This window comes from Lampetra fluviatilis, chromosome 2, assembly GCF_964198595.1.
Source record: "Lampetra fluviatilis chromosome 2, kcLamFluv1.1, whole genome shotgun sequence".
NCBI lineage: Eukaryota > Metazoa > Chordata > Hyperoartia > Petromyzontiformes > Petromyzontidae > Lampetra > Lampetra fluviatilis.
Genome location: NC_136276.1, coordinates 17,817,452 through 17,832,501, shown reverse-complemented (window position 1 = coordinate 17,832,501; position 15,050 = coordinate 17,817,452). Strand labels below are relative to the sequence as shown.

Here is a 15,050-nt window from a genome sequence, read left to right as displayed (position 1 = left end):
TGATTGGACTATATCCAGAGGCACAGTGACGGCTAGCGTGACTCTGTGGTTGAATGACATTGGTGGTGCGTCGCCCAATCGCCCTAATGAAGAAACCACCCCTGTTTAAATCGAAACTGTTCTGAGCCTATATTCTTGGTTCTTTCGGCAAAGTCACGTAGAAGGGAAATAAAAAAATAATATTAATATAAAACAATAAAAATGTTCACGACGTTTCGACTGCAACACAAGCAATCGTCATCAGGTGTGAATTCCACAGAAAGCAAATTTTCGGTGGAGAAATACTTGTTTCTGTGGATTTCACACCTGATGATGATTGCTTGTGTTGCAGTCGAAACGTCGTGAGAATTTTTTTAAATATTAATATTATTTTATTATTTCCCTTCTACGTGACTTTACCGAAAGAACCAAGAATATGAATCCCTGCAGTCACGAAAGCTTTAAATCGAAACTGTTCTGAGCCTGTCTTAGGTAAACTCGTCCCTAAAATGAGCACTTGAAACAGCGTGTGAACATTGGAACTGCAGAGACAAAGTGAGCAAGGCAAGATGCTGGCTACATCATGCAATGATGCGGCTTGCTGCCTTTAATAGGTGCTCAGTGACTGATAAATTGGAGATCTTTGTATTGTTAATGTTGACAAAGATGATAATGATTGCCATGACATTACGACAATGATACCGGTTAATAATGGCAATGATGGCTACGACGGTGGTGACGATGCCATACAACGACCATAGGGTTACCGCGATGAGGAATGGGACACCCCCTTGTGAATCAAACCTTCACGGTGAGAATCATAGATTTTGCAAAGCTCACACCAATGACAGCATGTTGCTGAAAATGGCAGTGTGATGAATTCCTCAAGAGGAGTACTGTTGCCTTCTTCTTCTTTCGTACGGCTGATGTAGACGCAAAGAAACAACTACAATTTCACATTCAGGTGGTCAAGCCAGATACAGTAGTCCCTCGGTTAACAGTGCCATTGGTTAACGGTTTTTCGGTTAACGTTTCGGCTCCCATAGGACCTCCACGCTATCGACTCACGTAAAAATGTTGATTCACGAACGGTATGTTACATTAAATGCACGCGGGCACGAATTTCGGCCAATACGAGCACTCAGTAGGCTGAGCATGCCACAGCCAATCAGCGACGCCCATTTATGAGCCTTTAGATCTTGACTGGCATCGTTTGCATTACATTTTCTTTTTTAGGCAGTGGAAACAGCTCTCTTGGAGACTTAAGTGATATTTTCAGGTTTTTACCATCTTCTTAGCCTAAGGTAAGAATGTGTATGCTCTATTTATTAATTATTTAACTATGCTTCTATTAATATTAATACTATAATATGTTCCTATGTTCATTTATTAATATTAAGTGTTTAAATGTTATCAAGTATGTTTTAGGGTCAAAAAGGTCAACTTCCAATCGTATTGGAATGGATGAATGCTTTTAATATGTGTAGTGAGTCCAACTGAGTCGTTTTTTGTTCTTTAGAGGTAACACATTTATTAGAACACATTTATTGTAGCATCAACACGTAACACAAGGGGTAACTGCCACTTCACCAGATACAGCCTAGGGTGGTGGCCACCCAGCTAACTACCCTATATGGAGAAGTTACAGCTACGAAGGATCTGACGAAGGATCTGACTACGTGTTGATGCCTGTAAGCTTCCAGCTTGTAGGACGTAGAGCTTCAGCTTGTAGAATGCAGCAACCCCGGTCCCTCTCAGGGACCCACCTTATATCCCCCCATGAGTCGGGGCTGCTCCACCCTTGGCCCCGCCCAGCTTCTGGAGCCTTCTAGCTCCCTCTCGATCCCTCTCGAGAGCTCTCCCCGGACACGTGATCGCCCCCTAGCCCCCCACATGGGAGCCTCTCTGTGGATACTCGGATCACGTGGCCACGGGGTCAACCAGAGTGCCATGGCCCGAGGCAACCCTGCCCCTGGGCTGACACTCTCCCACTCCCCCTTGTGGGAGCCCGCACTACACGCGATGCGTGGTGCCCGCGCTATCCCAGCGCACACCAAGCCCCGCTAGGGCTGGCACTACACCCACCTACGGATGTACGCGATGATGGTGCATCGCGCCATGGCCCTCTCAGGCCGGCACCATACAGTGACATTCCCGATGTCACTACACATGCAATTACTATATTCGATTTACAGTTATTTCGGTTAACAGTAGTTTTCGTGGAACGGATTAAAAACGTTAACCTAGGGACTACTGTAACCGCGTCAGGAGCAGCGGCGTGTATCGCTATAATGTCTCCTTCATATTTGTGAATCGGACATTGTGTCGTTTTGTGTTGTACGGTCTGTTCTGGATGACCACAGCCGCACAATGGAGAGTTTATAATTATACAATTGTACATCAGGTATCTGTTTCTGCCATGGTTTGTGCGGATGCGATTTCAGGTGGACCATGAGCTTCGTGGAAGATCAAACCATTTCACAGTGTGGAAGATGGCAGCCTTCAGGCGGCCCACCCTGTTACGTGAGAATGCCATCAACATTGCGACCGAACATCAATCATCAATCTCCCGGTCTCCAGAGCAACAACACTATCGCCATGCCGTTCAGAGAACCAATCATCCCTGACAAGTGGGCTGCTCTGGTGTCTGAACTATTTGGAGCATAAGTGTCATTCACCTGCCAAACCTCATGGGTCTGTGTCTGCATTGTTTTTGGGAAATAGATCATGGCGTCCAGAGAGTCAGGGAGCCCACAAATGACAGCCATGAATGGAAGGTAGTGGAGTGGTAGCACGTGACTGCCTATCCCTGGGTGAGCAACAATCCAGACGTTAGAACCTGATTGATGCTAATTTGCTGCAACAGGTAAGTAAGCAGAGCGCTTTCCAGCACTGTGATTGATGCAAATGCTTCTCCACTGTGCCCTGCATTCTAATGACACTGCACACAATAGTAGCAGCACACTGATTACTAAATAATTACAGTATAGTGGCGCAATGTCAATGAGGTCCTTGGCTGGTATCATCCAACCTAGTTTATTATTGCATTTATCACCGATTGTATTTCAACTGCGTTCCTGAAATCATGGGGGATCTTTGTAAAAAAACAAAGCCACATGTCTGACTGTTGAACCACCCACAGCATGGTAAGAGCATTTGAATGATATCCTCCATGGGTCTATTTTACTTAACGACAACTGCAGTTCAGTCAGCAATGTAAACAAATATGTCACGATGTCCCTATATACTAATTAAGTAGATTTGTTCTTAAATAAGTTCTAAAACTTTATTTTTTAATCTTTATATGTAGTCGTTTGGAGAAGAACAGAGACCATCACCTTGCTACAGTAAAAACCTGGTTTTATGATCAGTCGTTAAATGTAATTTGAACTGAAAACCTCAACAGTAGTGGTTTTGACAGGGCCACTGCACCCCAATTTGAATGATGTGGTAGACCCAAGAACCACAAATGGTTACCTATGAATTGGACGGCTATTAATTCTCTGACGATGCCAAGGTCCCATGTCTTGAATGAGAAATTATTGGTTAGCTCGAGGGTAGGGGTCACAAGAGGTCTAATTTCCAGCGATTTTTGCCACACAATCTCACAAAAACATTAACAGAGTGCAATAAAAAAGCACTGCCTAAAATTGTCTCCAGCACCACCGTCACCTAAACCCAGCAGCTGTGGCACTTTTGTGCAGGAAAGGTCCAATATGAATAATCCACAGAAGTTGGGGTGGGTAGGGGGGTAAGGGGGACTTCTAAGAACACGATGTGGATCTTTCACACTTCGAGGCTATTAGCCATGAGATCGAGGGCCCTATCCATGGCTCTCAAGTGGCAGTGTGTGGTATAGCACAATGCGATGTGCACAATAACACACACTCTGCATGAACTAATGTGAAAGCCTCATCAACGTCTTTTCTAAAAGGACAACAGGCTGATACTAATACGGCCGCTTTCTTGGCCATTTCAAATACAACAAAAAAGAATGAACTCCAACATTTCAGATCACATTTCAATAAACCACTAATTAGTCTACATTTATGTTTACTGCCACGATGAAAAGGGGTTATCAACTTTACAATAAAGCAACTCGATGGATTAACAAAAAGGATAATCAGCGCAAAACAAATACTGGGCTGTTGATCAAATATCCTCCATGTTTTATATTTTACACTGAACGGCACCGCATTTCGAGAACATTTTAATGTGCATTCGAGAGGATAATTTATCTCCCCACTCAAGAAAGTGTGGGGATGCACTCATCTCTGGTTGCTGCCCTGAGCTAGTGTTGGAAATGTTGCAGTCCCACTGTGGAAGATAGTTCCTCTACATTGAAAAATGCAGATGCACAACAATGGCAAAGATCCACGTCAAAGTACAATCATGGCGGGCAGTCAAAAGCTTTGGAAAGTTGAGACCATGAAATACCACAATGTATTTGCAAGCTCATTCTAATTACTTAATCCTTCCATTTGGCAAAATACATTATCATCCTCGTGCTTATTCTATTACTAGCATAAGTACCCGGCATTGCCCGGGTAAAAAATATATTTCTTAATAACCTTACATATATACACACCCTCACCACTCACCATTCACCCTCACCACTCTCCCTCACCACTCTCCCTCACCACTCATCCTCACCAATCACACCCTCACCAATCACCACTTACCACTCACCCTCAACACTCACCCTCACCACTCACTCTCACCATTCACCCTCACCACTCTCCCTCACCACTCATCCTCACCAATGACACGCTCACCAATCACCACTCACCCTCAACACTCACCCTCACCACTCACCCTCACCATTCACCCTCACCACTCTCCCTCACCACTCTCCCTCACCACTCATCCTCACCAATCACACCCTCACCAATCACCACTCACCACTCACCCTCACCACTCACCCTCACCACTCACCCTCACCACTCAACCTCCCCTCACCACTCACTAATCACCACTCACAATCGCCACACACAACCGCCCTCACCATTATATTTTTGCCCCAGTCAACGCCGGATATTTCCCATTCGTAGCAGTTTATATCAACTCTATAAGCAACTTATATTAAACAGGAAGCGCGATCCTAAAGTAATTTACAACCTTCGATTAGTCCATGTGCGATTCAAAGAATCGATTCCTGGCATGTTGGGGGTTTACATTTTGAATGATAGAGTTTCATTTTCATTGTTTTTTTATTTTTTCAGGAGTTTTTAATTACATTTTTGCCCCGGTCAACGCCGGATATTTCCCGTTCGTAGCAGTTTATATCGACTTTAAGCAACTTATAGTAAACGGGAATCGTCCGAATGTAAAGGAATCTACAACCTTCGATTCCTTTGCGCGATTCAGAGAATCGATTCTTGGCGCGTCGGGTTTAAAAGTAATTACACAGTTGTTTTTTCATTGGTATGTAATGTTTGAAAGTTTTCATAAGATTTTAAATGTATTTTCCCCCCGGGCAACGCTGGGTATATCGAGTTTATACCACAAATGCGTGCGCATATTTTTAACGGGAATTAAAAATGGCGTCCACCCGGCAGCGAATGCGTCGCTACCCGTTGCCAGGGGCAACCGCCGTCCAATGAAACTGCGTATGGTCCGGCGACACACAGACACACACACAGACAGACAGATTTGCGATTTTATATATATATAGATCACATAAAGATGGCGTTTGACTATAAATTGAATACGGTGGTGTGCGGTTGGTGCAAATGATTGTCTTGTTTTTAATGATCCTTTATCTGTGTGTGTGTGTGAACCAAAGTTTGTTGGTGTCAATTACTATCTTGATTTTAACGGCCCTCTGTGTATGAACCGCAGATGCCGTGATTGTAAAACGGTCAACTCACCACTACGCGTGTGACGATTCACCCCACCCCTCCGTTCCGAGCGCTGCTATTGTCATTTTCACCATCTCATGTGTACTGAATCTAAATGTTTTGCATTGTTTAGTGAGCGCCGTTTCCCAAAATGCAATCTAAACTCATATTTTACATTCAGTGTAAATAATTAGTTGTTACGGACAATTCCAACGGAGTGTATTATTCTTGAAATAATTATATTCTTGACTTAAAGCTTTCGTGACTGCAGGAATACATATTCTATGGGTCTTTCGGTAAAACCACGTAGATAGAAAAATTATTTTAAAAAAAATATCTACGTGGCTTTACCGAAAGACCCATGGAATATAATGACAGTATATTCATCAGTGAGTGGAAGCATTGTTACATGCCTACTAACCACTATACTCCCCCTGTCCAATCCCTGACCATATAGAGCGCTGCTGTTCCAGTTATGGTTATACCTAATTGGAACAACGCTTCACACTAGCAGCACGTGGTATGTGAATATGCAGCGGCCCTCTAGTTCAACTCATCAGAACTTGGGAGCTGGCCCCACACCACTTCACCTCAATAGGTGCTCACTGACAGCGCTTGCTCCTGAAGTCTATCAGACTAAATGGAGGATGTTTTGCCATTTTGTGCAAACATCGTATACAACGTTGAACTGTTAAGAGCAGAATAAATTTCTGAATAAATTTATGCAGAACACAGCAGTAATTGTTTTCAGTATATCTAGTTGATATTTCAAATTCTCATTAGCCAGGTGCTCCTTTCAGGCACTGCAATACCAGCGTAATTCAAAGTGCCGTCTCGTGTCACAGCAGAGAAATAGGCACGTGTATGTAAAAAACCGTCATAAAATGCCACAAAGCCCAAACAGGATGGCAGGATTGATTGGCACATGAGAAGAGTAGCCCTTGGTTCAAATTAGACGTGTGCTTTCTCTCTCTCTGCCTCTGTCTGTGCATCTGTCACGCTTAGACACAAAACTAAAAATATATCTAAGTCTACACTCCCAAGTGTAAGTTGGGTGTTGTAGGCTTCTGTTAGCAACACAAACATGAGCCCCGGGCTCTATAAAAATATCCTTCACTTAAACGTGTTCTTGAGTTGTATAAACAAACGCTATATATGCCAAGTGTGTTACGAAGAACTGCAATTAAGAGGCGAAGAAGTTACTCCGTGGAACTTTCCCAGTCAACAGCGCCTCATGTCTTGTTCGGGATGGCCCCGGCAGACGACACCAGAGTTATTTCTGAAGCAACTTCAATAGGCCTCTCTTAGCCAAAACTAGACGGCACTCCTTCAGTTCTGCATCGACAGCGGATGGTCACACGTTAAACATCCAATTTACAATTCTTTTGCCTTATAGCTGGGCCAAGTGAAATAAAATGTATGACAATTCATACTGCAGTATGCTGGAGAACTGGACTGATCATGTGTTCATAGGTGGCTGCCTTGATTTGAACCTAATTTCTAAGTGTGTAAGGCCCACTGAGCTATACAGCTCTTCATCAGAAGCGACCTGGTCACAAATGATAGCTTAACGAAGTGGCTTATCATGTGGACATTTATAGCAGCCAAATACTCGAAACGCATGTTTCTAAATTTAAAGAGAAAACCCGGAGGACCCACTGGCGGAGCCAGTTGGGGGGTGGGTGGGCTGCCACGTGCCCCCCCCAATGATCCGATCGAAATCCCTAATTTGGATCGGATCATTGGGGTTTATTCGTAATAAATCGGCATTTTGCGACCCCTACTGCCACTGTGTAGCATATTATTATGTACCAGGGACTCTATGAGATGATAGGACAATAGTCTGAGTCCATAATTGGCAATACGTAACGGCAAAGCACTTATAAGTGACTCACAGAATTGTGCGCAGTTGCGTCTACAGTCCACGACTTCCCTGAAGGCATCAACACCTTCAGCGAGCGCGATTCGGATCACACAACGCGGTTCGAATTCGATCTTCGATCGATGGCTGTGCCATCGCGGCATACGCGTCGAATAAAAAGCAAGGGACAAGTCCTTACTTACTAACTAACAACTCCTCTATCATTTTTAATTGCAGGAGGGGTTGCTCTCCTACCTGAAAATCCTGGTTCCACCATTGGGAGGACCCAGAGAAAAATCCACGCGACCACGGGGAGAACATGAGCTTTACATAGTAAAATAAAATAGTTTTTAAGATTCGTTTTTGTTTTTATAACCGGTGTTATAGGCTGCGGGGCTAGGTTGTGGGCAGTAGAGGGCAGTGCAGAAACATCCATTGTTGCCCTGCGCTCCGATGCTCCCAACCTTCAACAACCCACAATGGTCAACGAGGTGAAGCAAGGTAAAACGAATCCCACGACCTACGCGGGATGGGGAGACCTTCATCCAGCAGTGGATTGACAAGGTGCGGCATGTGCACATTGCATGTTTTTAAGCACGAATGTGGTTATTCAGTTCAGTTCATCAATGTACATTTGCGAAATTCATGTGGGATAGGACTGCACTCGGCAAAGTTCCACATGAAAGGGATTTAAATACTCACAAGGGTGTGGAGAGGAAATGAGAAAGCGGCTGCATCAATTGAGAAAGATCACCAAAATAAACCACTGCTGCTTTCTTTTAGGTATTTGCCAAATGAAGTTAACGTTCTTTAGAACCTTTCAGCTATTCCTCTCATAACCAACATAAACATAGACTCCATTTGGCCTCAGTGCTAGGTATGTTTGGATGAGCTCAGTTATCAGTTTTTTCAGGAACAGTGTTCAATAAGTGTATTTAGTGCAGCTAATGTGGTTACATTGTCTTTGCATATGTAGTGTTGTAAAGGACGGACTTCTAAACTTCTTTATGGCACACACTGTTTATTATCTTTATACACAGTCCCTATCACACTAAGGGGTATATTGTCTCCTCACCCGTTACTCTCAGAAGGTACAGCCTCCGGACCTTGCAGGCTATCTAATCTCCCTGCTCTCCCAGCGTCCTCTGGCTGGACCTAGGGGATCTCTCCCCGACCACTGGTTACTCTGAGCCCTAGCCCTGATAAGGGCTGGAGGGCTTGATCCACGGTCCTAGATGTCTTCGGCCGACTTGGGTCTTCGTGTAGCAGAACTCCCCCAAGAGCTCTCAGCGCTCTGGCTTTTATACCTGTTCGTGGCCGGGTTGTCCAATCCCCGGCCACCTTGTGGGACCCTCCGATTGGTCCTTCCCAATCTGGCGTTTGGATCCTACCTCACCCCATTTGACCCTGACCGTTTGATTGAGCGGGAAACCCTTGTTTACGATCCGCTCTCTCACAGTTAGCGAACAGTGAGTAGTTAACTGTTAACACCACTACACATATGTCAGAATCAGAATGTTTATTATCTGATGAGCTATGAAGATCTTTTACACAGACGTTCAATAGGGGTGGGTCAGAAAATTACAACAATCAATAAAAAAAACGATAGGAGTGCAAAGTATAGGAAAGGTAAGCAAACCACTACACGTAATTAAACTAAAACACACTTTTTTTTTAATCTAACCAGGTAAAGCCCACTGAGCTATTAGTATTTTTTCAGAAGCAACCTGGCCACAAATGACAGCTCGAAGAAATGTCCCGTCGTGTGGAAATTTCTATCTATCAGCCAAATACTCTAAACGTACGGGATGCTTAAAAAAATTGTTAACACATATATGGGACTATCGTTTTGAATGTAAAAAGAACAGATTGTACATTGTAACATGATAACAAATGTTAATAGCTTCAAAAAGTCAAAGAGTCTCCACTCGTTCGCCATCGTTGTCAAGGCTACGCCTGGAATCTTCTCCAGGTGGTCTCCAAAGCCCGGAGGCGGCACATTTCTTGTGGCGTTGTTGCAAATTCTCAGAAGTGTAAAAAAAATGTTGAAGCACCCTGTACACTAGCCTAAGTGCCGAGTCCATCTGCTGGGTCCCTCTGTAACGTGCTGTGCTGTAAGCAAATGTAATTTGCATCGCTTGCCAATACTACACTGAGCTCATTGATTAAGGATATCGCCAAGGCATCTTACCTGCCCCACCCTCCGTTGGCTTCTGTATTAATCAGCATTTAGCACTGGGCCAGAAATTTTGAATGTTTGAACGCGAGTCCGCGTTCAAACATTCAAAATTGGACCTTTATGTTATTTAAATCGTATTAAGTCACTTTGTGCTTTCACATTGCGTGATTTCAAATACCAAAGTCGGTATTACTTGACTGGCAGGAATAACCACCAGCCCAGGAACCATGATGTATAATCTTACATTAAAAGAGTAACCTTCATTGTGACAAGCAACGCAGTGTTGGCACCACACGAGGCCCTATTGTTTTGCACTTTGCGTCCAAAAATCAATGGACCTTGAACAATGGCATGAAGGAGCTCCCACATGTGAAATTTATTTTGCTTCAGTGGAAGCTGAAAACAAACCCCGATTGCAAACACGGACGACACCCCCCCCCCCCAGCACAAACTGAACATAATCACCGTTAGCGAATTTTCTGTAAAAACAAAGTGACCTTGTTTTAATAAGGAACAAACCATACGTAGATTCAAGTAAAAGGTATATTTTAGCAAGTGATTCTCAATGCTCATCTCTGTTGGCTGTGCTAAGGCAGTGGGAAAAGTTCCACATTCCTGTGATAAGAGATAGACTTTGCATCGGACAACAACTTCTAACACAGCGGTACAATTTTTTTCCCTAATCAGCCTCTAAGAGATAATAAGCTAAGTTGATTCCCAAAAAAGTTCAAGCAAGATGTTATGCATTTCATTATCTTTGTTAGACAAGCAAAGACAGGAACAAAAGCTTCACTGCTGTATTTAAAAATAAAAGCAGGCTCTGATGTGCCTCAATATTTGTCAAAGACAAGGCGCTGATATTAATGCATGGGAGAAATAAAGGAACACAAGCACATGCATTCCAACACAATCCCTTCGGGCCCTACACGGTGCTTTAGGCAATGCATTACGGATTAACTGTGAGATATTTTTTTTTAGCTTTCCCGCATATTGTTTGATTCACACCCATTCTTGCCCATTCTTGCTTTGCCTTTGAGTATAATGACAACTATGTAGACACAAGGTGACTGGGAAGGCCCAGGGAGCTCATAATATCTATGTTACAGCCCTAGGCTTGCACAGCTGAGATTGCCACCCATGAATAAACCAGCTTCTCAAGTGTAGCGAGATCATGCTCTTAGTCTACTCATCAGTGGCTGAAACAATAAAACAATGACATTAAATTCGACTTAAAGCTTTCGTGACTGCAGGAATTAATACTCTTTGGGTCTTTCCGTTACGTCACGTATATACAGTGTATTCTTTCACCTGAAGACGATTGCTTGTGTTGCGATCGAAACGTCGTGATTTTAAAATTATTTGTATATCTATGTGACTTTATCGAAATACCCAAAGAGTTCATACTCTTTGGTTCTTTCGGTAAAGTCACGTAGGTATAAAATAAAATAAATTAAATCACGACGTTTCGATTGCAACACAAGCAATCATCATTAGGTGGGAAAACCACAGCAAGAAAATGTTTTGCTGAAGTGGGAGAGAGATGCCGAGGTAAGAGGTTACAGTAGAACCTCTGGTCACGAACGCTTCTGACCACGACCAAATCGGGTTACAACCAAAAAATGCATACATTTTTAAAATCTGGTCACGAACACAAACTCGGGTGGCGATTAAACACGGCCGCGGCCGATTTCCCCTTCCGCGCCATTTTTTTTTGTAAGCGCCAAATTTCCTGTTGTTTGTTTACAAACAACAGCGACCCACGTGTGGCCGCTTGCTCAGTCAGTCTCGCTTAGTAATCGGTCTCGGTCAGACGTGCGCTCATTCGCTGTGAACTCTGTGCAGTATTTTGTGTATTTTTGCATTAATTTTGCAATTAGCCATGGGCTCTAATCAAGTGAAGAGTGGTAATGTTAATCTCTTCTCGCATCATTCATATGATGATGCGGTGAAGTAAACGTTCATACGATATTACGGTGAATGCTTCCAAAAACAATACTGTACCCAAATATTCCTGTTAACTTACTTTCAATAGAAACATGAATTGTTCATACGAATATTCTCTCTCTCAGAATCGACCGACTGATGTAGCAGACGAAACAATCATCTTGTTGAACGATTCTAAACCTTGACGCGGCAATGTTAGTTTTCTCTGTTGTTCAAGGTTTTCTCAGTGTTATTCAATGTGTTTACATTTAGTTTCCTATTAAACTGTGAATTCTATGGCATAATTAACTATTTTTGTGCTTAAAAACTTTAAAAAACCATATTTATATACAGTTCGTAGGAGTCTGGAACGGATTAATCGGATTTACATACAATCCAATGGGGAAATTAGGTTGGAGTCACGACCAAATCGGGTTGCGACCAAAGCTATGGAACGAATTATGGTCGTGACCAGAGGTTCTACTGTATATAGGTAAGAGAGGGGGGAGGGGCAAGGGAGGGGGGTAGGGGATTGAGCGTTGCGTGGACGCTAGGAGAGGGAAAGGGTACATTTAATTTGGTTTTCAATTCTGCATATTACAGCTCTCAGGATTATACAATGTAGATGTTAATACAGTTAGGAACAACAGTTCCACACTGCCCACCAGGGATTATTTGTCTGTCGTGCATAGCCCCTCCCAAACATGTACGCTCCCGGATTGGTTGAAGTGCGTCACGTGACCGCGAGCTTTCTGTCGTGCACGAATGCGCTGTCCAACCAAGTTCCTACCTGCCCACTCCGAAGGAACGTGTTTACACGAGATACAATGTTTACAGGGCATAAAATGTGTGCCAGCTAAAGAAGTGTTCAAATGCGTTCACAAGTGATGTAATCTTCCACAGCTGAGTTCTGCGTCACAAATCAAAGCATTAATCATGGCAGAGGGTCCCAAAAATAGGTGTATTTGTCTCATGGAATGATGCTGATAGTACGATTGTAACATAATAGAGGATTTCTTATAATATCTTATCAATATCTCTCCCCAAAATTTTATCATAACATTGGCATACTGCACAGCAGTGTAGCCCTTCATGTGAAGAGAACAGCCCACAAAAGTGGATATCACAGAGCTACTTTTGAAATCTCTTGAAGGACCTCTGGTCCACATAACTGGGAGCAGCACTTACCCACCCGTTCTGCAATTGACATGTTGCTTTTTTTGGGCCAATCATTAGTGACCAGGCTGAAACCATCACGTCAGTACACCTGAGATACCGGTTGTATCACAGGTGGCTGACTGGATTCAAATTGAGGATCTCAGCGGTGCCAGCTCAACACTCCGACCTCTGAGCCACCAGGCCCACCTCACATTTTAGAGTATTTTAAACACGGAACACCGGGAACAGTTACTGCCCCCAATGAAGAGGAAAACATGCTTTGTTAATATCGGAACAGCTGACAGCCGTGCATCCAAGTACAGGACTCACCATGTTTGGCTCTGTAGGCGGCTCCCAGGCAAGCCGAGTTGGCGGTGTCCAACGTGTACACCGGCACGTTGAACACGTCTGCCAGGACCTTGTGAAACCGGCCACGGACAGAGAAGGGCTCAAAACACAATGGTTTACTTTGCTGCGCGGGTTTCTGCCGGCCCCAATAAATCACGCGACATTTCAGAAATGCCACGTGCGCTCCTACGGGAACCAGAAACATTCTGACGCAGCATCCTCTTACCGTCCTTGAGGACGCGGGCTAATATTCGACATGACCGTATAGGAATTTTAAAATAGGACATGCTGCTGAGTTTCTTGGCAAGCTGGGACTCGCAGTCGTTAACATCCCTTGAGTGAGTGGAGTCCCCCAGCACCCTGGTCCTGAGTTATAGGAAAAACTACACAGCCCGAGCAGCTGTTTGAATCGTTTCGAGCACTGTGACGTAATTGTAAAATTAAACGGTAATCGCTCATGTGCCAATTCATTAATTGATGCGTTGCAAGTGACTATGAGTAGAAATCAATTGAACATTTAAAAATAGGTTAAGGTAAAGTCCCCCCCCCCTTTATTTACAGAACGAAATATAGCGTACGTAAAAATGTATCATTGTTAATCGTACTGCCAACAGAGCCAATGACGAAGTATTGCTATACGAGAATACAGCTGGGTATACAATCATACAGTGATCTTGTATTTGCAGATGTAACGTCTCCTTTCAGGATTATTACACAGTTAGTGTTTTTTTTTAATAATGTGTAGAATTATTGTTGTTTTTTCCCACAATATATAACTGCACCGTTCTGGTTTGTCTTCATTGTTGTATTTTTAAGAATGTTTTGGTTTCAGCGATTAACACTTTTTGCTGGTGGAGCTGCCCCTATGGTTTGAGCTCTCGTCCCACTCGTTACATTAAGCCCTTGTTATTGTTATGCAAAGTTACTGTTAATTGGGTCAGACTATTCACTCTAAATCATTCAAACATGAACTATGAGTGGTGGCAATAGCTGTGTTCTATAATTCCCCAGAACTTCCCTCCTCTCCCCTAACCTCCCACTCTCCCCCAGTCAAACTCATAACTAAACTAAAACTAAACTATTTTTTTTATTTTACCAGGTATGGCCCACTTGAGCTATATAGCTCTTTTTCAGAAGCGACCTGGCCACAAATAATAGCCCAACCAAGAAGCTTATCATGTGGAAATGTATCGCAGCCAAATACTCTAAACGCACGTTGATTCTAAATGTGGAGGGAGAAATCTGGAGGAGCTGGATAAAAATCCACATGACCACGGGGAGAACATGCAAAATCCAAATATACAGGAGGAAACATTCACAGATTATACAATGTGTAGCATCACTTAAAAACAAATGCATTGTTTTCATTTTAAAATGCTAGCAAAGTTTAAAACAGCAGCAACAAGAGTTTAAATGTCGATGCACTATCATGTAGAGCCACCATTCCATGTGTGTGTGGACATGTGCATACACACATAAATAGCTATGTGTATGTGCATTCCATGTTAAACATGAAAATGTATCGTGAGAACGCAGGCATAGTGGGCAGGAGGTTGTATGACTAAACTAAAATAGAGGGCTTTGTTTGATTAACACTTAACAAGTCCATCAATTGTTCTCAAGTAAAAATGAGCCATTTAACCCAGTTAGGGAAGAAGCCACCAGTTGGTATATAATGCGGCACTCTCTTCTCTTCTTAGCCAGAGTGACACCGCATATGGACACGTCATCGCGATTATGGTCATCACGTGTAACATGCGAT

At 43.3% G+C, this 15,050-nt stretch overlaps 1 protein-coding gene across 3 annotated transcripts in view; it reads right to left on the bottom strand.

Moving 5' to 3' along the window:
• XYLB (xylulokinase) overlaps positions 1–15,050 on the bottom strand; it is a 168,111-nt gene that overhangs the window by 38,641 nt on the left and 114,420 nt on the right. For all 3 annotated transcript variants that reach the window (XM_078871467.1, XM_078871457.1, XM_078871474.1), the window contains one exon: positions 13,271–13,358. In XM_078871467.1, coding sequence (XP_078727593.1) covers positions 13,271–13,358 — 88 coding nt within the window. The remainder of the gene's footprint in view (positions 1–13,270; positions 13,359–15,050) is intronic.